We start from the raw sequence: 25008 nt of genomic DNA on the forward strand, positions 1-25008 counted from the left end.
TTTTAAACATCTACTACAAATTATCTGTATTACGGCAGAACTGAATTCTCTGTTCCTATCAAACAATTAAAGCTATTTCTCCCAGGAAAGTGTAGAAAATGAAAGCAGAAAATGTCCTAAGAACTAACACTGTTATGCATATGTGTACAAAATAGAACGAATCATGTGTGCATGTGTATATTTCAACATCGTGAGGAGGATACAAGTAACACATTAGTTTTATTAGGGATTAAAAATGACAAACAAAATGTATCCTCATTAATTCACATGCGGCAAACATCCACGCTACATCCACGGCAGTTCTCAATCTTCATTGGTCATTTCTCCAATAAATTGAGACTTATTTTCTTTTCCTTCTAATTTTACAAATGCGTTAATAAATTCCCAAAGTTTCCTTAAAATACATAAAAAATGAGTACAATATGTTAGGAAGAAGTGCACTAGCATAAAAGCAAATTTCAAGATAAATATTTACTTTAAGGGCACACACATTTATTCTAAAACAGACCAAGTGAGACTTACCAATCCCCCACTTTTGTTTTCATGGCTATTTTTAGGCCTTGGATATGGTAAAGATTATCTGAGTATATGGGTGCCTTCCCCTGATTATGCCTTAGTATTGGACAATTTAAAAATTCATAACTGAGAGTGACCAAATGTCAGTAAAAGTGACTCAGTAGACAGAATAACCTCCTCTCCCAGCCCCACAGCGACAGCACTGTCACAGCTTACAGAATGGGCTCCCCCACTTCACCTGCAGACCTCAACATGCTGCAGTCCCCAAAAGCTTGCATTTTAGTCCCCTTCCTTGAGTTCATTTACCCCCCCAGTTCCAGTTGCTGAGAGGAGAGCCCAGAAGGAAAGGTGCTCACGAGTGAGGACGCCTGCACAGGGCAAAGAACGACTGTGCATTTCAATAGCACGTTGTGCCAGCGCAGTGGGCACAGGCCAAGCAGCAGGAGAGCATTTCCCGACTAATTCCCCTGAGGATCTGCCGTGAAGACGCTGAGTGTGGGACGGGAGCCCTTTCCCTGGCACAGGTCTTTGCCTAGGCAGTGGAAGCAACCTGACCAAGTTTGTGCTTGTAGCTCAGCTTTCTTTTCCTTGAGATGCACCCCAGGTGGACAAGGCCCCTACCCAGGTCCACCCTGGCACAGGGTCAGCCTGCTCCCACATCCTGCTACCATGGCTTCCCCCACCACACCAGCTGGAAAGAGGAATGGCCTACTTGCTGGGATATGGCGCATGGCATGGGATGTGGGTGGAAGCCCCGGGAAGGCTTCCCTTCCCGACCAAGGAAGCTCTTTGCCGTCTGTCCTTCCGCTTCCCCTTTCTTCTACCTGAAAACATCCCTGTTGAGGTCCTGAGAGGGCTCAGAGGGAAGCATCTTGGGGGTGCCTCATTTCCCAACATATTGTCCCCGTGTTCTAGCTCCACAGTACTCACTGCTTCTCCCCCTCCGTCAGCTTGCTGTCCTCCATGCTCCGCGTCAGGTGGGTTTCAATAACCTGCCCCGAATTAGAAACCAGCCGTCACGTATATTGGAAATAACAATAAATCCAAATTATCACCACTTCTATGATCAGGCATGGCCTCCTAATTCATACTATAATAGAGCGAGATCCCATATACAGTCAAAGCCAGACTACAATCTCTTAAGCAATGAGTGGCTGGCAGGTTGTTTCCGCACGTCAGTAACAGGAGGTTGGAAGGGGAGCCAGTTAATTATAACTTCTTGTCGTCCAACAGATGCATGACAATTTATTGTACAGTCTGGAAGGCTTAGAAGAGCGGCCGGCATCATCAACCATTCAAAAATAATGTTTAAATTGCTTTCATTAATAGATGAGCTTATGCCTGCCCAGCTTTATGCTAATGTCTGCAAATCCAGAAACTCCTAGCATTTCAGAAAGTTATCATTTAGAAAGAAAATGCATATATTCTTACTGGGTTTACAAAAGAGGATAAAGAGTCAGTAGACAAAATATTTTTATTGATTTACACTGATTCTCGAAACTTACATGTATTTTCTTCTTTAAAATTCTATTTGCTGTCTCCAGTTTTGAAGCCTCAAACTGAAGGAGAAATGGTTTTAAAAACAAGATACTTGGTTATAAATACTCGTTAACTATCTTTCCCCACTTATGAAACAAAAAGTATTTTGTGATTGCTCCCCAAACGAGTCTACAAATCCTCTGCAAGCCCAATCAAAATGTCAGTCGTATAAAGAACTTGAAAATTTAGTCAACAGTGTGATTGAGAATATCTAAGACAATTGTGAAAGATAAGACTGATGGGCAGGGGGTCATAAATGCGTGCTCTTTGAGAGACCCAACATATTAAAGGGAAGAGGGCTCAGAGTCGAAGTTGGACGCTGTATAATTAAGACCCGAGGTTGGCACAATCCTAACTTCATGACTTGCACACTTAGCTTTAGTTGTGTCACTCTGCAAATCCACAACTCTCTCCTTCTAAAAAGAGGGTTAAGAACCTGAGCTATCTCTTAGGGTGATTGATGATTATGTGAAAAAATATTTTTTAAATGCTCACAACAGTGTCTAGCACATTGTAAATCCTCAATAAAGCTAGCTGTTTTAACTTTTTCTGATTAGAAATGACCCAGAAAATAATAACTTACTGAGATAATACATGTAATTTTATTGTACTTTCCAGTTTTTGAACAAAAGAGCCAAATACAATTAATAAAAATACATAACAGTGATATGTAATAACAATTATTGTAATAAAATTATATAAGGTAGTGATATTTAATCATGAGAGAAACTCATCTATTTACTAGATTCAACCCATTTAAAGAGGTTTTGCTTACGAAAGAAATGCTTATGATTTTTGGCATTAATTGGGCTTGCTTTAACTTACTCCTTTCACTTTAAAATCTCAACTATTAGCTGCTTCTTAGGGTATTATTTGGTTTAAAAAAGCAAACTCTAAACAAACAAAGCAAAACATAGAAGGAAATCTGACAATTACTTTTTAAGAGAAAGAGAAAGAAGTCAAAATGAGTTTAACACCACCCTCCTATATTCTTTATAATTCTGCTTTAAAAAAGTAATGCTTGGAAAATTCATGTAACTATATAACCACAGGAAAAAAGAGAACAATTACACGTCATTTATCAACTCTATGACTAGTGATTGCATCAACTCAGATTCTACACAAATAAAAAAAATAGGTCATGATATATAAAAAGAAGGTGTCTTACCATATCAAAAGCAGACTATGACTTACACATGTATTGTTCATTAAGAAAATGATTAGCAAAAGTTGCAAAAAGCATTTATGAAAGACATTTTCTATGCAAAATTTTAAAGGTTTTAAGGCAAGGAAGCTGACCTGAAAGAGATCCAGTTTAAACAATAGAGCACTACAGAAGTTTTTGATGCGTTTTAGAGGATCTTTGATTATTCTCAGTATTTGCTACAAACTTTTTGAAATTAAAACATATTTGGACCAAATTTTATAATTTTTACACTATTACAAATCAGATTCACGTGTCTGCAAAGTCTTCAAGGAAAAGAATAATCTAAACACGCAAATAAATAAATTGCCTACCTCTATGCTTTTAATGCTGTTCTCAGTGATGTCTGAAATTCCAGTATGAATCAAAGTTGTTTTAATTTCTTTCTCAAGAGCTTGAATTTCATCCCATTTATTGAGTACTTCACACCTCTTCTTTTCTACCTTCTCAATAAGAGTAAGGTGGTCCTCATCAAGTCTATTTTTCACAGATGATTCTGAAAATATTTGTAAAATCAAAATATCATTACGCTTCATATCTCAGCTATTAATTTATTAAGGGCATTATCATTAAGAGCAACAGAGAGACCAAAGACATTTAAATACTGAAGCTCAGAGTCATGAGCTGTCCATCATAAGGGACTCTATAACTCAGCAAGCACCCGCCGTGCTCAGGGAGTGCTGAAATGAACAGAGATCGGGAAGGTGCTTGCAAAGTAAAAGAGCATCCCAAGTTTGGATAGCCTTAGAAATTCATGGTTGCCTGTAAAAGCTTACTTCTTTGAGCTAGGACTAAAAGTCATAAGGTTCCGAAATCCAGAATTGGCTGCATCTTCCTTGCTGCTACCCCAGTGGCCACAAGAGGGCGCAGCTCCACTTTCTCTACTTCATCTCTTGCACGTGCTGAGCAAGTGTTGGCCACTTTCCCCCTAAATCCCTAGACATACATAAGACACTTCCTTTAGGACCTAAAACCTTTAGTCCTTCAGCTTTTCCTCCTGGGATCTAAATCCTATATCTGTATCATTTGGTCTCATTTGCTTAGCATCTCTTTCAAGTGTTTTGCTCAAAATGACAAATCTAGGTACAGTCCTGAATTAATTCAAGGTTGCAATAAAAGCAGCAACCTCAGATCGTAGAGAATAATGAAGCAGAGCGCATGGTGCGTCTGGAGATGAGAAACTGAATCACCAAAGATATCCCCAGTAATGGAAACTGGGATTGTAATCACAACCCCGGAAGGAAGCCCTAAAGAGATCAGCTGTGTCCGCCTGTCTTTCAAGTACCTTGTTCAGGTGCCATGAAAACTTACCTTCTTTCTCAAGAACTTGCTGGCAAAAATAGATGAAAAAAATAGACTAACCTCTCTGAAAAGCCTTTTCAAATAACGAATGGCAGGAGGCCATGTACCTCGGGGGCCCGGTTTGAATATTCTTCACACAAAAGTCACAGCCAAATAGAAAGAAGTCAGGGGACAAATGACACATAGTCACCTACCTGACTTCTCCTTGGCAGTCTGCAGCAGTGAGCGCTCCATCTCCAATTCATTTCTTAGCCTACAGTTTGACAATAGGAAAAAAAAATAGAGCAATAGCTGAACCTCGTTTGTAACTTTTTTCTTTTGACTATTTCATACTACAGGTTTTTTGTAAAAAATGAGAGATCAAATCTAAGTTCCTTCGCTTCTAACAACAATGATAATGGAGGTAATTTAAAGACATATATTAAATGAGAGCCTCAAGTTAAACGAAGAAGACATTTTAGCAATGAACCATGAAGGGAGCTGGTTAATTTAAAATAAATGATTTCCAGTCATGTTTATTGATATTATTTGGGGATTTGAGTTACTAAAAAGGAAGAAGGCAAAGAAAGCAGCATTTTACACTTTGAGACCAACAGCTAATTGAGGGCAATGGTTTAGCAATGCTGAAACACATTGCCTCTTCCCTGTGCATTCTGATTCCATCCCACAGATACACTTAATAAATTACACTATAAATTGTATAGTTCACTATAAACTGTGAACTAAACTGAGGGAAAACAATCTTGTAATCTCTTTGTATCCTCTTCCTGGTTCAAAATAAACTGGTTCATTATTTCTGGTAGATTTAGAGAGGAATTTAATAAGATATTGCACATACGGAGGAAAGCTCTATGACTTGATTAAAAACACCAACCACCACACATCGCTTCAGGTCACACAATATGCCTAATTCACGGAGCCTTTTCTGTCAGTGTAGCAAATTACATTTTCATGTGGTTGGTATTGTTTTGACTTTTTCCTTTGATCTTTTTTTTCTCTTTCCTGGCTAGCTGTTTAGTTTAGAGGGAAGAAGAAATGGGCGTGGGGATATGTCATGCGCCCTTCAGTTTTCTTTTCTTCCTCAGGATGACTAAATTTCCCTTTCTTGATTCTTTTTCCCTCCACTGTTTGGTTCCAAATGATCTTGCTCCCTTCCCCTAACCTTCTTCTCCTCCATATCATTAGGATTTCAGGGTCCCCTGAATTTCAGGGTTTCCCACAATCAGGCAGCTGTCCCCCCCTCCCCACCACCCCCATGCACCTGCGGCTCACAGAGAGCTTCCCTCTGGCATCGGCCATGGGTTAGAGCCCCCACGCCTGCACTCCCCCAGCCGCCCTTGTTGGACAAGGAAAAGGACCCACTGCACTGATGCTTGTGTACTTTTTATCTACCAGTATTTGGAACTTCCGACGTTTTCTGGCTTCCAGTTATACGGTGCCATCGTGTTTTTTATTTTTTGCTTACTTGAGGATGTTTTGGGTGTTTTAGGTTTCCATGGCTCCCATAATTTTGCTTTAGTTTTTTTTTTTTTTGTTTTAAGCCTCTGCGAAACAATGTGTCTTATCCAACAGCGACTTAACCCTGGAGGACTATGCAGAGAGGTTGCATGAATTTTTACATTTAAAAAACAATGGAATTCGTAAGAGGTGTCCTACCTTGGCTGCCTGCTCCCCTATCAGTGCGTCTCCAGGAAACCACGAAAGAAGAAGTGGGACCCCCCCTGGAATCCCGCGCCTGGAACCCTCTCCAACACCCCTCTAGACGCGCCAGGTGCAACAGCACGTCCCAGCCACGCGTGGGGTGGCCGTGGAATTGGCCAGAGGATGGCATGCCATACCCACAATGCAAGAGAACACTGCAGGGGTGTTTGCGGTGCGCCCCAACAGCTGGTGAAACAAACGTCCTGCGAGCAGCGTGCGCAGCGGGCCCTTCAGCCCTTACCTGTCGTTGCGCGCCAGGGCGGCTTTGGTGGCCGTCACCGCCAGCCTCAGGTCCTCCCTGGCCTGCTGCACCTCCCTGGTCCTCCTGGGACTGGCCTCCAGCCCTTTGACATGAGCCAGCAGCATCTAGCAGAGGAGACACGGGAGGTGTCGGGCAGCACCCCCGGGGCGGGGGAGCACATCCCTTTGTGCTCAGGGTCTGATTCTAGTTCAGTCTCTCAGTGGGGAGGGCCCCAGAGAGGACTGCTGGAAGAGCAGTGGCTTGTGAAGTTCTGCATAACATTGATTTTATCCCTGCCCTCCGCCCCAAAACACACACACACACACACACACACACAGACACACACACACATTTTTTAAATGGTGGAGGAGCTTCATGATCAGTTTTTAAGTTGGGGGAAGGAGATGCTGAATAATGTGCTCTGGGCAACTTATGATCACCACTCACAACTGTTTCTCTGAAATCAGTGAGAAAAAGATAAGAGTTCAATTACTGGGTGTGGACAGAAAGCGATAAATGGGGAGAAACATAGGTCTCTGCCCACGGGATCCGTGCACTGCCATGTTTGCAGATTTAGAGAAGACTCCAGTGCTGCATTAGCTTCTCAGCTCTTCCAATCTGATGCTAGATTGTAATGTAGGTGCCTATGTTCCTTCCTGATTCAACCCTGAGCAGGGTGGAGGGAGCCCTCCAACCCAGCCTCTGCGTATTCCTGTAACGCAGAAAGCTTATCTCTCTGCTGCCCAGAAAAGCCCACAGCAAAGATGACACACACGTGTGATTTGGGATGGAGAAGGAAGTGGGGGCCCTACCTCCTCATATTCTGTAATTTTGTCATCCACAAAGCAATAAACTATACTTCTCCAATTTATCAGACAGGAGTTTTAAACCTAACTGAATTCCAGATCTCAAAAGTCATTTTAGCTGCAGTGTATGGTTTCTGTAAATGATCCATTTATTCACATAGGATCTTTTTCCTCATTAGAACAATCATACGAGCAACCTAAACCTGGGGGGGGGGGGGCACCTGGGAAGTCTTCACCTGTTCGATGAGGGGACAACGGGTTAATGCTGACCTCCCTGCACACCAGTCGTTCCCAATGCAATCTTCATTTCAGCCCGAAGGATAACAACTGGACAATGAATTTGGGTAAGCACTGACATAACACCATTTATATTCCAAACCACTAAATATATATATACATGGCACAGTATATATACTACATAGTATAGAACAGTAAGAAACTATGTATATAGCCATATATATATATATGGTCCCTTTAATATATAAAGGGACACACCACATTCATAATTATGCCATGTCACCCATTGCTATTGAAATGCTTGGTTTTATCCTTGGAGCACTGCATTTCTGGAAATCTCCCATCTCTATAATGGACCCATAAGATGATCGTCAGAGGACTAGTGAGTTCCTCTGAGACATCTTGACATTTGAAACCCAACCTCCACTGCCTTTGCCGACTCACGGCACAGCCTCTTTAAGGAGATCAAGGTGTGGTTTATCAATGGTTTATCAATGCAGCTTACATGCGCACATTAAACAGCATATTCCAATTTAAAGCCTATAGACATCATTAACGTAAAGGGGCAATGGAGAGGCATCACATCGATCAGGGAGAGAGTGAAGAAAGAAAAGAGGGCCAGTTCAGAGCAACACCACCCTTGAAGGAATGGGTTTCAGAAAGATAATCAGTGGGTGTAACTGAGAATTTGTGGTCAAAGACAGAGGCAAGAAATAGGAAATGGGAGGGACCCTCAGGGCTCATGCCCACCTTGAGAAAGAGAGTTACTTGCTGGCAATGTATTAAAGCTTATATAAAGCCACCCCCAGTGAAAGTAGGAGCTGGTCTAAATTATTGGGACACAGAGATGGTTTATTGGATTCAGGATGTTTTCTCCTGTTCATGGAATGTGAAGAAATAAACAGGCTATATTTAAGTGTCTCCATGATTGACTGTTACCTTATACTGTGCTGTCGGCTGGGAGTGCAGGAGGATGGTCAAGTAGAGTTCATATTCATTCTGTACGAAAACAATCCATTGGAAAAGTGTTATGAGATCGTACCACACAGTATAAAGGTTTCTGTGTGTGCATAACTTATATGGAGGTTAAGGATGTCAATTTGAATTGTTTCCAAAAAATATAAATGTTCCTACAAAGTCTTAAACAGTATAGACATTAGAATTTATAAAATCTCACCATCGTGGAACTCTATTTCTATATTAACTATTGATCACCTCAGAATATTAACATAAAATACCTTGACACATATGCAAAAAATAGTCTGCAGATGGGAAGCTCAGTGGACTTGGGTATTGTGGAATTACCAAAGACAAGCATTCCACTGCAATGATCTTCGCTGAAGAATAGGCAACTGTATTGCCATTTTAAAGTGCTTCTTGTCATCATGGACATAGAGAAAAACAAGATTTTTTAAGCTACCAAATTTCTACTCAGCTTTCATATGAAGATCACTTTAATCATGAAATTACATCAAATAATCCTGTTAAATTATAAATCCCTAAAGATGTGTGCGAAATTATGTAGTATAATCATAAAAGTTTATATGTTGCATATGTAGACTATATAGAAGGTTGTGTGTAGGTATGTGTGTGTGTAGTGGAAAACATATGAGGCTTTAAAGAATGAGCTAGCTGCATTTTCTTATTCCATCGGGCCCATTTGTGGTTTGTGAGGTGGACTTTGGACAGATGACTTCCAGTCTGTGAATATTATCGTGTCTGCAGAATGGAAATGATGTACTTGGCAGAATTTCTATGAGCTTGTGATAATGTGTGTAAAGCATCTTACATAGTTTGCAATTGTCATGTGGGAAATGTGTGTTTCTATTACCTTAACTTCTTTCAAGATATCACCAAATATGAAGGAACTATTGCAAATATCTTCAAAGACTTCTCCAAAGACCTGTAGTCTATTCAACTCTTGAGGGTTGCACGTGCATACTTTCTGGAGCTCCTGGTGGGGGGGGGAGGGTGATAGAATTAGCCCATTTCAGGATTTCTCTACATTCCTTTCAGAAAAGAGCTTCTCAAGCTGAGAAATCAATGAATCACCAGAGGGCTTTTCATCAACGTATATGGCCAGGGCCCACCATCCTAGGGTCTGCTCCTAGCAGCTGAGATAAACCACAGTGGTTCGTATTCTCTCCCACCAATTGCTGAAAACTGTGCCATCTCTTGATTACCTGGCCATTCGAGATTTTCTTTTTTTGCCTTTTTGTTTGTTGGTTTTGCTTTACGCATTCAAGGATTCACTCTTCTGCCTATCCAATATTCCCAAGTCTTTTTTCTCTCTTCCATCAGTCCCCTCAGCCAAAAATCTCATCAAGGTTTGTTTACCTCACCAAGATTTGGTTATCTCATATACAGACTGCTATTTTCTTTTCTTTCCTGGATTCTTTCTTTTAAAATGTCATGTCTCCAATCACCATGTAAAGTACAGCTCAAAGCCCTCAGCTAGTTTGCAGTAGCAGTTAGACCACACTAAATCTCCTTAAATGGAGATTCGTGGTTCCTGGGCAGCCCTCACAGTCATGTGCAATCCATCAACTCATGCGTCACCTTACCTTCCACATTCTTTTACATTCAGGCAAACCTTTCATCCATTCCTTCTGCTATCCCATTACTATCCTGTCGGGTAGAATCTACTGCTTTTGATGAAGGAACCACCTCCAACTAACCAGTTTCCAAACTTAGCCTTCTTTAATCTCACCCTAAATGTTTGCATCTACTGATCATGTCCTACACCTCAGCAACTGGTGTGTGTTATATTCCACCTGGAAAGGTAGACAAGGTGTCTGAGGATGAAGCTCAGCCTGCGGCATTTATTCTCCTTGACCTTGAAGGCTTATCTTGATGGTATTGCAAAAGTGCTTCCTTACCCGTTCCAACTTCCTTTCATGGCTCAGCGCTGCCTTGCTTCCAGTGAAATCACTGCTCAGAACATCTTGCTTTGCAAGAACATCTTTTTGGAAGTGCAAGAACTTCCTATACCTATCAGTTTTAGTTACGCCAGCTAAATATGAGTTAATGTACTCGTACTCATCTTTCCCCGGGGGAGACAAAGCACATTGCCGGCTGGACGCCACCGATCTGTACTTGAGAACTTTCATCTCTGGCAATCGTAACTCTTCTCTCTGCCCTCCAGAAGGACTCACACTCACTTTATCTTTCTGTGGTTTCAAAACTTTCTCCAGAATGGAATCCTCTTGTAAGACATACGCATGGGAAGCAGGAGCCTCAGGGTTCAGATACCTGAACAGTGGTATGTCCCTGCCAAGCCCTGGAACCAGAGCAGTGTGGATTGTAAAATTAGCCAAAGCATTTTTCATCTTTCCAATCTTCCTGTCAGATCGTTTCTTCTCTCTGGGGATATTTTCAGTCTTTGGTCTATTGGCATTGGGCCAGTGATGTAAGATGGTTTCAGGGGGCCGGTAGAGGTTATTGGGATTGAGGTGTCCAGAGGTGTAAAGGCAGACGTCATCTCGGTGGTCCTTTTGAAGTTTATTTAGAAGTTTAGTGAGATTACACAGAGTTTGAACACCTGGCGTTTCACACTGCTTCCACTTTAGGTAAACTGTTGAGAAAAGATAACAAGACCATTAAGCGGCATCTTAGTTCCACAATAGAATATTGATGTGTTTGCTGAGTTGGCATATTCTGTACCCAAGGGAAGGATCTACCCATGAAGAGAGGGAAACAAGAGGGCGTGGGCCAAGTCTAAGGTCGAGGGCGCGGCTGTGGGCGGTGGGCCCGAGAGAGGCATGTAATCTACGGCTCTGATCAGCAAGTCCAGGGTCCTGCAACGTCAATACGGAAGCAATTTTTTTTATTAATTCAACAGATTATTTCTTGCAATATTAGCAAAAGTTTTAGAATGGAAGAAAAGTTTTAGAATGTAGTAATTCTTAATGCTGACGTTTACTTAACCTCATATGACATGTTGGGAATACTGCTTACTGGTTTTGAGAAAGGTCTATTTTTGAAGGCGAGGGATAGATTAAATGAAGTGTTTGGGGTCCAGGACTCAGAATGGTGGGGAAAAAAACATCTTGACTTGGCTTCTTAACTGTATGAGCATGAAGATATTACATAGTTTCTCACACCTTCATTTCCTCCTCTGGGAAACCAGGATAATTAGTTACTCGAAAGGGGTAAGTGCCCACCAAATGCAAGAGCTTCCACTGGTGTAGAACAGATGCTCAGTAGGTTGTAACCGTTTCTATGACAGGACAACAGTGCAGGAGGCACCCTCCTAAAGGCCTCTGCTAGCTCATGGGCAGGCACACACGTGCCCCTTCACTAGGCTGTAAGGGGCTGCAGCAGCGGGGTGGCAGCCCGGCTTGCAGGGGCCAGGGAGCGGATGAGCCACTGTCCTCCCCTTGGCCAGCTGAGGAGCCCTGTCCCGGCAGGGCTGAGACGGTCAGGAAGCAAGGCCACGGCCCTCCTGCTCTGGGCACACACACACCCAGGGCTGACCTGTCCCCATGTCTCCATCCCACTACCCAGTCCCCACAATGATCCATTTCGCCTCTCTTCTCACCCCATCTTATAAAAGGGAGGCTGACAAAGCCGACAGGTTCAGACAGCCGGCAAGCGGCAGAGTTGACTTCCGAGCGTGTATTTTTCACCCCAACCCTTGGGTGTGTTTCTTATTCTACAGCTGCCTGAGCAAAAGGGCACCAGGGAGAAGTTTCTGCAATCCAGACCACCTCCCAAACATTTCCATGACTGACCTTTGTCTATACATGATGACAATAAAATCGGACTGCATTAATTTTTTTCTCTTTCAATCTAAGAAGAAATAAGGATCCAGAGGAAACGAAGGACATCAACAGTTTCCTGCTGGGCATAACAAATCATGGAGAACTTAGGAGTTCCTGGTCACAGCCCGTCACCAACTCACACTTCTACGGGCAGAGTCCAGGACGGCACAGCAGGGTTCTTTCCTTGCTCTGGGCATCGCAAGCCTGAAGGCAAGGTGGTGGCCTGCCCCAGTTCTCGTTTGGAAGCTTTGGGGGGAAATTCACTTCCAGGCTAGTTTTTTGTTGTTGGCAGACTTCAGTTCCATGCAGTCGTAGGTCCAAAATTCCCTGTTCCTTCTCTGGCTGCCAGCTGGGGTCACTCTCAGCTCCTGGGGGTGGCCCTCATTCCTTGCCCTGTGGCCCCCTCCATTTTTAAGCCAATGATGATGCTTCAAATCCTTCTCCTACCTCCAAACCCTGCCTTCCTTTCCTGAGAAGTTCCTCTGCTTTTGAAGGATTTATGATTAGACCAGGCCTACCAGATAATCTCTCTATCTTAAGGTTATTTACACTATATAACAACACAAACCTGGGAGTAATATCGCATCATATTTGAGTTTAGGAGTATTTGGTTTGCTAAAGTTGTCAAAGTGCAATATTCCAGAAGTGGGCTGGCTTTTACAATGGGGATGTATTAGTCTCCATGCTTAAAGGTTTACAGTTCTGAGGTCATAAAAATGCCCATATCAAAGCACCACCAGGCGATGCTTTCTCCACAAGACAGGCTACCGGCAAACCTCAGCTCCCGGTCACCCAGCTGCGCATGTGGCAGTGTCTGCTGGCCTCTCCCTGTTCTCCCAGGTGTCGTTGCTTCTGGCTTCTGGCTTCAGGAGCTTCCTCTCTGTTTCTAGTTTCTCCCTGTTTTCTGTATGCCCATCTCTCAGTTTCTCTGGCTTTTCTCTCTGAGCTTCTCTAATTTCCTGTTATAAAGGACTCCGGGAAGAGGATTGTGCCCCACCTGGGGCAGCCTCCACTGAAATAGCCTAGTCGAGAGGTCCCACCAAACAGGTCTACACCCGCAGGAGTGCATCAGCTTTAAGCACATGATCTATTCTGGGACCCATAAAGCCTCCAAACCATCAAAAGGGGATTATGCAGGGAACACACAGCAGGAAAAAAGAGAGCTTTGGAGGCAATCCTTGAATTCCGCCTGCTGCAGGGCCGTTGCCAAGCCTAAACTCAGTCTCCTCTTGAAAATGAGGTCAGCCTCTCACTCCCTGTCTACTGATGTGGTCAATCTCAAAGCAAATACTTCTGGAAGGGGGGTTTTGAGAATTCCCTCTATCAATTAGCTTAGTAAAGAAACCACTTATGAAATATTAAGATATTAATAAACTATTCATTTGGGAAAATAATCATATTTTCATTAAAGGATTGAACACTTAAAGCACTAAAAAACATATTATACCAGCTCTCTGGAATTTGGGAGAAGGAGGTAGTGCAATTGTTTTGCTCTTTGTTTACTTTATTTCAAAAAAGGATTTCAAGCCACTGGCCAATTAATTAGTACAAGCATTTTCCCACTTGGAATAATTTTTCCTTTGATTGCAATTAGTCTTGCTTCACTGGACTTGATGAATATGGATTCATTTCTGTCTGCCCTGGTCTTTTAATATGTACCATGGATCCCATCCTGGGAAGGAATATTTTAATTATTTTCCTAATTGTAACATTGTTTTTCACATGTCCTGTCCCCTAAACCTGACCACAAGAAAACAATTTAATATAATTCATTGGAAAATTTATTTTTTATAAAATCATCTGAAACAAATATTGCTTTAAGGATAACCAGACTGACACTGTGAATATGCTGTTGCAAATTGAATCATGGTTCCTTCCCACAAAGACCTGGTCAAATCTCCAGTGAACCATTCACGCAAACGATCTCTGCAGGCCCTGTTATTAGTTGGGCTGTGGACTCCTTTGTGAATAGGATCTCCCAAGACTCCTTTAAGTGAGGCCAAGCTGGATCAGGGTGGGTGCTCGGCCATGCCACTGGAGGCCTTAGAGAGAGGAAATACATATGCAGTGAGCCTAAGGAAGTCAGAAGATGAAAAAAGCCACCAGAGAGAGGAGCAGAGACAAGAGGGATCACCGTGTGACAGAGGTGGAGGTGCAAGCCAGGGAAGCCCAAGGATGCAGCAAGCAACTCAGAGCACTGCCGAGCTGGGGGGAAGCACGGCCCCTCCAGACCTCCATGTTGGAGGTCTTCTAGATGCCAAATCCCATGTCGTGTTTGTCCTAGCAGCCTTCACAAACTAAGACTGAGAATTAATAAAGAGGACACAGCCAGAGGCTTTTGAACTAGCTTTGAATGACTATTTCTAACTTGGGTAACATCTACCTTTGTAAGGCATAGGATGGTCTTAGTGAGCCTTTCTCAGGAGAGTAGCAACAGGTCTTTAAGGTCAAAATTGTTACAAATCACTGTATTATCTCATCTCTGGGAACCCTGGAATCCCACAGAGTTGTTTGTTGGTCTCTTTCTAGAACATTCTTAGTCCTCCTTGTGCTGGTTTGAAAAGATTTATGTACCCTAGAAAAGCCATGTTTTAATTCTAATCCATCTTGTGGAAGCAACAGTTTCTTCTAATCCCTATTCAGCACTGTAGGTCGGGAGCTCGATTAGGTTATCTCCCCGGAGATGTGACTCGACCATTTGTGGGTATTAACTTTTGAATAGAAGGAGATGAGACTTCACTCATTCCCGGTGGGTCTTGATTAGTTTACTGGAATCCTTTAAAAGAGGAAACATTTTGGAGAAAGCTTGAAAATGACAAGAGTGGCAAAGACACGAGAACTACGGAGTCCACCAGCCAGTGATCTTTGGAGAAGAAGGAGAACGCCCCTGGGGCAGCTTCACGAAGCAAGGAGCCTGGAGAGGAAGCTAGCAGATGTCGCCATGTTCGCCATGTACCTCTTCACTTAAGAGAGAAACCCTGAACTTCATCAGCCTTTCTTGAGTGCAGGTAACCTCCTATTAGTGCCTTAATCAGGACGCTTTTATAGACTTGCTATTCTAGTTCTGGTATATTGCATTCTGGCAGCTAGCAAACCAGAGTACCCCTCTTGTCTGCCCTCTGTCTCCCCCACACCCACTATCCTACCAGGACAAGCATTCTAAAGACACATTAGAGATAAGAACTATGGAGAGCATGACAGACAGACCTGGGCCCGCGGGTGCCTCACCTGGGGATGTGTGGGCCAAGAGGGGGTCAGCCTCCACCTGGACTCCCAGGCCAGTTCTCTGGGCCTCCTGCAAACTGCCCTCCCATGCAAGAACTGCTTTTTCTGCTGGGAGGGAGTATCCATTCACGCCTCACACACCCTCCCCTTCCGACTGTTCTGTCTTCCCCGTCTTACCTCTCCTGAGAGTCCTTTAAGGCCCACCTCATCTGGCCATCCCTCTCCTTTCCTTAACCACCTGTAAAGAGTTGACTTCGAGTACTGGGCCTGGACACACGTCACATCTCTCCGCCCCCGTCATACTCTAGTTCCTTTGTTTTTAAATATCCTTGAGAGAAAGAGCTATGTTTCATTCACGTTAGTATCTTGAGAAAAAGAGGAAGAACAACTTTTTGTTGAATGACTACCTGTGGCAAGAATGACCACTTTTCAAATTGTAAATAATGATATAAAAATCTATTTTGGGGTAGTCCAGTGGTAGAATTCTCATTTGCCTTGAGGTTAGATACAGGCCCATGCATTTTCCCCCCAAAATAAGCAAGCAAACAAATAAAAAACCAAATAAGCAAAAACTCAACAAATGGTGCTGTAATAACAGGATACTCACATGGAAAAGGAATGAAATGTGACCCTGCCATACAGAAAAAAAAAAACCCCTCTACTGTGTGCTACACAGAACTATGTCTCAGGAGATTAAAAATAAATGCTCTGGGCGCACTGGTGGCTCAGTGGTAGAAGGCTCGCCTTTCATGCAGGAGACCCAGTTCAATTCCCGGACCGTGCACCCAAACAAACAAACAAACAAACAAAAAATGTTCTATGACCAGGAACCTTCAAATCTAATAGGAGAAAGGCATGACTGCTGGGATAGAAGAAGACCGACACCATGAAAGAAGCACGGTTACACAGCACTGTGAGAAAGAAAAATATTAACTTCTACATCAGTTATCTTGTTTAAGTTAGTGACATGTGTCAGGCAGAATAACGAAGCCCCAAGGACGTCCTTGTCCCAGCTCCTGGGACCCGTGCATGTGTTACGTTCACGCCGTGGGGACTTCGCAGATTTAATTAAGGTTACGGGCTTTCAAATGAGGAGATTAGCCGGGATTTTCCAAGAGGGCCCAAGCCGGGCGCACAGCCAAGGCTCAGCTGCGCGGCGCCGAAGGAGGGTCGGGGGCGCCCGCGGGGGGCGCCACGGCCGTGGGAGTGCTGCATGGAGAGCCCCCGTGCCAAGGCTGGTTACAGGACAGTCGCAGCCCGGGACTGCCCCCAGTTCCAAGCCGGCCCGGAAATGGGGGCGTCAGCCCTGAACCCAGGAACTGCCGACTACCCGCAAGGGCGTGGGACCGGATTCACCCCGAGCGCCAGACCGGACCGAGGGGACGGCGAGGCCACCCCCTTGTCGCCACGCTCATGCGGCCTGGGCCGCCGTGGAAACCACACACCGGGTGCCAAGTGGAAGGTGGGTTAAGTTGGTCTCAGATTGGGGGGGGGCTCAAGACAGAGACGGGGACAGGGCAGCTCGCGGCACAGAGTGGAGTGGGATGGCGGCGTGCAGCTGGAGGGCCACTGGCAGCCAGCGCTTCACGTGGCCACCAGAGCACCCCCACCCCCACCCCCAAGGAACCCCCAGCCAGGGCAGGCAGCAGCGACTGCTCGGGAGTTAGGGGCGGGCTGCTTTGCTTTTCTTAGATGAAAGGAAAAGACAAGCTCCAAACACCCTGAGATGCTCGTGAAATTGCCAGCACTGCTGCTGCCTCCACAGGAGGCAAACCGGCCGCCCATGTTTGCATTTCACCTTACTAGGGATTGTCTGGACGCCAATGTTTGCTCCTATATTTTAACTCACGAAATATATGTTTATTAAGGAATACCAAAATGACATGAGACATTTTTGTACTCCCTACCAACAAGCTCTACTTTAGCATACTCAACGTAGGCTTCTGATTTAAATTCTGTAGGTTAGTTCCTGGAAATAAGTAATGTGAAGAGAAATGTTGTAGGCAAAACGGCTCAGAAGCTGCTGGCCTCCAACTGCCCATGGAGCCCATCCCCACCCTCACGAGAGTCCTACCCAAAAGGACGCCACGAACACTCCTACACTACCTACAGAAGCCATTATTCTATGTGCAGAACTTGCTGAATTAGTAAGTATGACAGCCCGATGTAGACTTTGCCTTTCATGGGAAGCCGGAGTATGTGGCAGCAGAAACGAAAATCGAAAGCGCTAAAACGCACAACTAGAAACTCGTTCCTGGCTTTGAGATTGCCTGTCCGGGCGCTGAACTGGCATTAGCATTTGCATTATTTATAAAGAACAGGTTTTCTTAACAGAATGAATAGGTTGAGTAATATTATTTCTGTAGAAAGAACAGAACAAATATTATAAGAACTTGCAAAAACAAACCCTTTCCAGCACCCAACCCTTTTGCACTTCGAGTGAGATGGTCTGCTTCTCTAGTACTGCTGGTGGCCCCTTCGTGTGTGTGTGTGTGTGTATATGTGTGTGTACCGATTAGACAGTGCTCCTGAGACCATCAGGGTCCACGTGTTCCACACGCACCGTCTGGGTGAAACCCTGGGTGGCGTTCGAGGACCTTCAGAGATATGGTCCCTGTGAGGGATTGAACCGCAAGGCCCCGCAGACGCGTGGAGGTCCTGACCCGGTCTGGTGGTGTAGACTCACTGTACCCGGTTAAGATGAGGCCAGACCGAACCAGGGGCCTACCCACGGCTGAGTCCTTAGACACAGAGGACACTTAGGAGGAAGAATGGGGATGAGATGGAGGGTCAGAGGACAGGGGACAGAGGCCAGGGGACAGAGGGCTGGAGACAGAGAGCTGGGGACAGAGAGCAGGGGGACAGAAGGCAGGGGCCAGAGGTCAGGAGCCAGAGGGGCAGGAATAAAGGGCATGGGACTGAGGGCAGGGGACAGAGGCCGGGGGACAGAGGGCAGGGGACAGATGTCCAAGTGGACAGAGGGCAGGGGACAGAGAGCCAGGGGGACAGAGGATAGGGGACAGAGGGCCAGAGGGACAGAGGGCTGGAGACAGAGGGCCTGGGCGGAGGGCAGGGGACAGAGGACAAGGGACAGAGGCAAAGCCCGTCCCACGGACGCCATTTCCAGAGGGCTGCAGGCCTTGGGGTCAGTGTGACCTGCTGGCACCTGCAAAACCGTGCAACAGCACGCACCTGCAGTCAGAGCCCAGGGCAGTGGCGTTTGTTCAGTTAGCCCTGGAGAACTTTAGCCCCTGGAGACGGGACCCATCACCTACTGAAGAAGCCATGAGACTGCAACAACCAAGTGTCATAGCAAACTGTGTCGCGTGCTTATAGTTGGAATTCTAAGTGCTTCACGTGCGTCAACTAGTCTCACGCTCACCAAGGCCCAGGCGCCGGCACCACTGTTACCCTCACGGCGCAGAGAGGAAACTGAGGCCCGGTGGCGTGCGCACTGCACACAGCCACATGGCAGGTTGGCATCCTACCCGCCTCAGCCCACCACCCACACAGAGCCACTGTACACGTTTCAAAGTCATAGATACAATTCATGTAAAATATTTCAAATGCAGATTGTTTCACTCAATCCAAAAAAAAGGCTTTCTTTTGCTCCAAAATTCACCTGACCCAGTAGTCCCGGTTTTATGTGCAGCATGTGGTGGGAGAAAGCAATGGATTCAGCATCAAAAGGCGGGGATTTAAACCTCCATGAACTTTATGTGTTCAACTGCAATAACAGCACCTGCCTTCAGGGTCATGAAGACTAAACAAAGTAAATTTGGTGAAGCATTTCATACATGGTAAATAAGGATGGGTTGTAAGCTGGGTTTTTTTAGTAAGAATCACAGCCTGGCAACCTGGCCTAGAAAACTTCCTGAAGTTTAGATACTTTAAGAGGAACCTCTGAACTAGCATCTAGGAATCTTCCCTGAAAAGGCTCACTCCTCCTCATCCTTCCAGAGAACACACACACACGTGCATACACACACACACACACACACACACACTCACCCTACCTCTTGACTTTGCGTGTTGTCCGATTTTCTAAGAAAGCAGCACGTCCCCAAATCCCATCCTAAATTCCACTGATCCCACACCTGATTTCATCTTCCAGATGGAGCTCAGAGGGGCTAGGTTCCGAGGCAGTCAAACCTCAGATGAACACCCGCAGGTGAGCCCAGGACGCGCGTGTGTGTATCCACACTCAGGCTCCCAGCCCTGGGCCATGGCTCCCACGACCGAGCCCAGGATGCACGTGTGTACTCACACTCAGGCTCCCAGCCCCAGGCCATGGCTCCCACAGCCGAGTCCAGGACGCCCATGTGTGTGCTCACACTCAGGCTCCCAGCACTGGGTCATAGCTCCCACGACCGAGCCCAGGACACACGTGTGTACTCACACTCAGGCTCCAAGCCCTGGGCCATGGCTCGCAGTGGCAGAGGCTGTGGAGTTACTGAGGAGACAGATCAACAGCCCCGGCCCCTCCCACTCCTGCCTCTGTTGCCAGGCAACCAGGACGCACAGCCCCCACCACCACCATGGAATCCCCACGAAGGACCCCTCACCTTTGTGTGCCTGCTTGTCTTCTCCAACTGGGAGTCGTGCCAGGTGGCGGCTTGCTCGTTTTACCTTTTAAAATAAAACACATTTTTGTGTGTGATAGAAAACAAAACATCAAGAGTTTTCTTGAATTCTCTAACTCCTTTACAAAGCCTGGAGCAGGCAGTAACTCGTCCTTGTTGGAGATCTCCTAGAGCCATTTGTCCAGTGCACAGCCTGGCTAACTGAACCTGGCAGTCCTACCCTATCGCAGGGACCAGGCACTGGAGTATTATTTAGTCACCCTAGTGCTGTCATTCACATATTTCTTAGAAGAAAATTGAAATCCTGTGAGTTAAAGATCAGTTAGCTTGGAGTAAAAGAAGAACCTAAATGTGCATTTGATTGATTGCAATGTCCATACTTTTTCCTGAGGTTATTCCCTGTTTAAGGTAGGGAAAAGCTAAAAACGTCCACTCCTGTCTTTTGTAACTAATTCTGTTTGAGTTTCTTTCCAGCCGGAAGGAATCAGGGCACAGTGGAAGGATGACTATACTTGCTGTTCGGGAAACAAAACTTGGACACTGTCCCAGGCTACTCACAGCTCAAAAATGAGGAAGAGAATAGCACCCCACGGAGTGGAGGGAATGAAATTAGTGCAGGTGAAAGACTTTTGGCACATACTATGTTTTTTTCCTTTCTGTTGACGCAGGTCAGATATTTAACTGTATGCATTTCAGGAGCCATGCAGTTGCCATGGTCCCAACAGGGTCCAGTGCCCTCAGTCAGGGACATTTGAGATCTAACCTGGGCAAAAGGCCAAAAGGTCCAAAACAGTCAAAAAAACAAGTCCATATTAATTGTTTCTCCATGTTAATAGTATTTTAGGCACCTAGCCACATCCAGAAATGTTGAAGCGAGAACACCCACATTATAGAAGCATTTCTAAGTACTGAAACATGAGAGGATGCGTTGTGTGCTTCCCACATTGTTAATTATAATGTAGGATCAAATGTGTGGCAACCCTGGCTTTTATACTGCTAAGTGCTGGAAGCTAAGCAATGCGTCCCTCTGCTCAGAATTGCTCAGAAATTTACTAAAACCGCAGGCTACTTTTAGATTGTAAAATATTCTGCAGCTCCCGTAGTGCACAGAACGGCGACATTTTCATTTTCCTTTCACGGGGGCAGAGTGTGGCAAGGGCTCCTTTGACCTCGGCAGAGGCTGTGAGACGAGCCCTCCCCCGCCCAGCCTCACGCTCCGGCATGCAGCCCCCCACACCTGCTCTCCGGCTCATTTTACGCGGACTTGCTGTCTTGGTTGATCAGAAAGAAGATGAGGTATTTGTTTCTAGGACCCAAAGTTCTCAGAAGTCACCCCTCACAGGTAAATGAGAGTGTGTGTTCACATGTCAGAACACCCACAGTCAAAGCATCAGGCTTTAAAATCCCACCAATGGCTCTGCTGGGGCTAAATACTTCAAGGACTTGAGGCTGGAAATATATTGAATTATCATGTCAGTGAAAATAATTGACCTGCCAGAAGCCCGCTGACTCTTCCTCAAGGTCAGAGTTCAGTCGGGCGTCCGCAGAGGAACCTGCAAGAAGTGTCCACTACACGAGTTTTGCATGCAGGCGCTTCAAATATTATGACTGTTGTTTCATTTTCACTCCAGTGGGCCTCTGGAGGCCTCTTAGAACACGTCACTGACCAGCTGGGGCAACCGAACAATGAGCCTTAGTCTATTGTCCAACTCGTTCATTTATCCTCCCGTTCCTTCACCACCCGGCATTCAGAAAAATGAATTCTCCACCGTAGTCACTCTGCTAAGAATGCAGAGATGCCAGATTTATTCCTTGTCCACAGCTGCTCAGTTCTGAGGAGGGAACAGACAATCTAAGAGTACTTAAAACCCAGTATGGTTTGAGCAGAAATGAAGACGTGAATACACCAGCAGAGAAGGGGGTGTTTTTGTTTGCTACAGGTGCTGAAATGCAGAATTCCAGACATGGGGTGGCTTTTACAATGGGGATTTATTAGTTCACAGGTTTACAGTTCTGAGGCCGAGAAAGCGTCCCATTCGAAGCATCTGCAGGCAGTCCTGGATCCCGGTCACGCGGCCAGGTGCCTGGCGGGGTCTGCTGGCCTCCGCTCCGGGGTTCTGCTCTGTCTGTCCTTCTCTCAGCGTCTGCGTGCTTCTCTCTAGTTCATCCTCTAATAAAGGGCTCCAAGAAGAGGACTGAACCCATCTGGGGCAGCCTCCACTGAACAATAGGTCCACACCCGCGGGAGTGAATCAGCTTTAGGGATATGATCTTTTCTGGGGAACATCCTGTTTCGAATCCTCACAAGGGCAGCAGATGGGTATTCTCCAGTGGACTGGGAAGGCTTTAGAGAACGTCTCTGGAGGACAGGAGCTCCTGAGCCAGCCCCAGGGGGATGGTGGGACTCCTGGAAATTAATCAAACCAGAGAATATTGATTGGAAAGACACATTGGTAAAAAATAAACATTCCCAGTTACCACTTTTTCTGCCTTTAGAATTTATTGAGCACAAATGAACGAAATTGCAGCAGGTTTACAACATATACATCTCTAGGCTTTCAAAGCCCTGGAGCGTGAAACAGAAGGGCGTGCTCAAGGAAGTTCAAGTGGGTTTAAAGTCTACACTGGCTTTGTCAGGAGGGTGTAGACAGGGTGGGGAGTGCTAGGAGAGGACGCTAGTGCACACACAGCGGCAAAATCATGAAAGAGAATTTCATTTCAGTCCTGAAGACACTAAGGAGTATTGGAAATGTTTTATCACAGGGACTTTATTATGAAATTTTCATTTTAGAAAAATAACTGTTTCTCCATTTGCAGAGGGCGAATGGGGCAATGATAAGTGTCAAAACTTTCATTTCCAGTTCTCCATGCTTAAGCAACGCCTGCCTGCAATTATACCTCAAATTCCTCTCGCCCCTCCTGACCCAGTAGAAGAAAGTTTCTCCATCTATCAAAGGCAGGAGTGCAAGCAGTTCTCCAGAGCCTTTGCTGTCTTGCCTTTCAAGGACCTCACTCCATGGTCTCTTTTCCTCTCCTTTCTCTTTCTCTCTCCACCCATCTTTGCTTTTCTGTGGGAACAATTCCATCAGCAAGCAAATATGCTCTAGTTTTTCTCATCTTAAAAAAACAGGAAAATGAAGCATTTTCTTTGAATCCAGGTCTCTTTAAAGCTACCTCCCCATCTGTCACCTTATCACTACTCTAAGGAGCTGTCTGCGGGCTCCGTTGCTACACCCTCCCCTTCAGGCTCTCTCCGACCCTCTCCCACCCCCCAAGGCCGGTGACCTGCTCCTGAGAGGCCCAGCTTCCAGCAGTGGTGGATGTCTCTGTCCTTGATTAGCTTGGCCTCTCAAAAGCTTCCCGGCAGTGGGCCACACTTCCACTTTGAAATGCTCTCCTCTCTCAGCTGCTTTGACCCCCTTGTCTCCTGCTTTTCCTCTTATGTCACTGGACCCTCTATCGCAGCTCTGTTTTAGTGTCCTGGCTGCTAAGACAAATACCATGCAATGGGTTGATATAACAGCAGAAATTTATTCGCTCACAGTTTCAGAGGCCAGAAGGCTGGCTCCCTCCCTGGGGGTTCCCTCTGGGGGGTAGGCAATCTTTGGGGTTCCTCGGCCTTTCCTTCACATGGCAGTGTGCATGGTGGCATCTTCTTCTTTCTTTTCCAGGTTCCTGTGAATTCCAGCTTTGGGCTGCTCTCTGTGGCTTCTCTCTGTCTGACTTGTCCTCTGCTCGTAAAGGCTCCTAGAATCCAGATAAAACCCAGCTGATCCCGTTGGGCCACCTCCTAACTGAAGTGACATCTTACAGTGATCCAGCCCCAGAAATGTGGGCGAGGACCAAGGCTGTGCCCAAACCGGGTCCACAACCCAGTCCAGAGTAGGTTCCCTCGCAGCTCCTCAGCCTCCACCGTTCCCTAACTGAGGTTCCCCTGCCTTCAGTCCTGAGATCCCGTCTGTACTCTCTCCTGGGGAATCTCCTCCACTAGGAAATCTCACCATTCCCAATTTAAATACTATCTTCATTCTGGTGAATCTACACACTCACCCTCATAGTTCCTCCAGGCTCAAGATTTGCACGTTCAAATATTTACATTGCACTCCTTCATGAGGGCCTCAAAGATATTTGAAATTTAACATGTTCAAAATTAAAGTCTTAGCTCCCTACCCCACCATGAAATGCTTTTTCTCTCTCTACCCCCAGCTGCCAGTCCCATCCAATCAGCAGATGCCACCGTCATCCAGCATCTTTTTTAAACCTCCATGCTTTGTCCTGTTTCCTCACACTCAACCCCCAGTCCATCCAGAATGTTCCTCACCTAGCTGCATGGCCACCAGTTCCATGCTGACACACCACCCCTCTCTCCTGCCTCACTGGAAAAGCCTCCTATTCAGGCTTCTTCCCCTCTTGGCACCTTCACAAGGTAATTTTGCTTAATCTCAAACTGGAAGTCCATTCCAACCTTATGGCTTCTCTGCCTTGGCTTCCATTTATCTCTAGAATAAAATCCTAAAGTTTTTCCCTTGGCCAACAAAACCGTTAATGAGCTGGTCTCTACTTCAATCTCCGACCTCATCACACTGCATGCACCCTTTCTATCACACACCACTCTTGTCTTATCTGATGTTACATTCCAAAGTTTAAAAGGCTTGCCAGATGGGGGGCCTCACTACATTTGGGGAGAGGCATTTATAGAGATAATGCAAACCAGAATGTCCTCCTCACAATAGCAATAACTGTAGGTATTTCAATTTTCTGTATTTTATAGATGAGTATACTGAGATTTATGGAGCTTGAATACTTTTCCTAAGATTGCCCTGCCGGTTAGAATCTGATGGAACCAGATTCAGGATCAGTTGTGAGAATCAAAGACCTGAACACTCAGCCC

General features: G+C 45.5%; 1 protein-coding gene across 1 annotated transcript; it reads right to left on the bottom strand.

The window, feature by feature from the left end:
• Positions 1-207: 207 nt before the first annotated feature.
• On the bottom strand, positions 208-20038 carry C11H6orf118 (chromosome 11 C6orf118 homolog). The gene is made up of 10 exons (XM_077119514.1): positions 19934-20038; positions 10426-11120; positions 9378-9500; positions 8486-8545; positions 6504-6628; positions 4756-4814; positions 3574-3755; positions 2022-2075; positions 1447-1508; positions 208-394 (listed from the first exon to the last, which is right to left on the bottom strand). The coding sequence occupies exons 1-10, from the start codon at positions 19956-19958 to the stop codon at positions 304-306; spliced, it is 1476 nt and encodes a 491-aa protein (XP_076975629.1). The 5' UTR covers positions 19959-20038; the 3' UTR covers positions 208-303.
• Positions 20039-25008: the final 4970 nt, after the last annotated feature.

Source organism: Tamandua tetradactyla, chromosome 11 (genome assembly GCF_023851605.1).
Source record: "Tamandua tetradactyla isolate mTamTet1 chromosome 11, mTamTet1.pri, whole genome shotgun sequence".
Taxonomy (NCBI): Eukaryota; Metazoa; Chordata; class Mammalia; order Pilosa; family Myrmecophagidae; genus Tamandua; species Tamandua tetradactyla.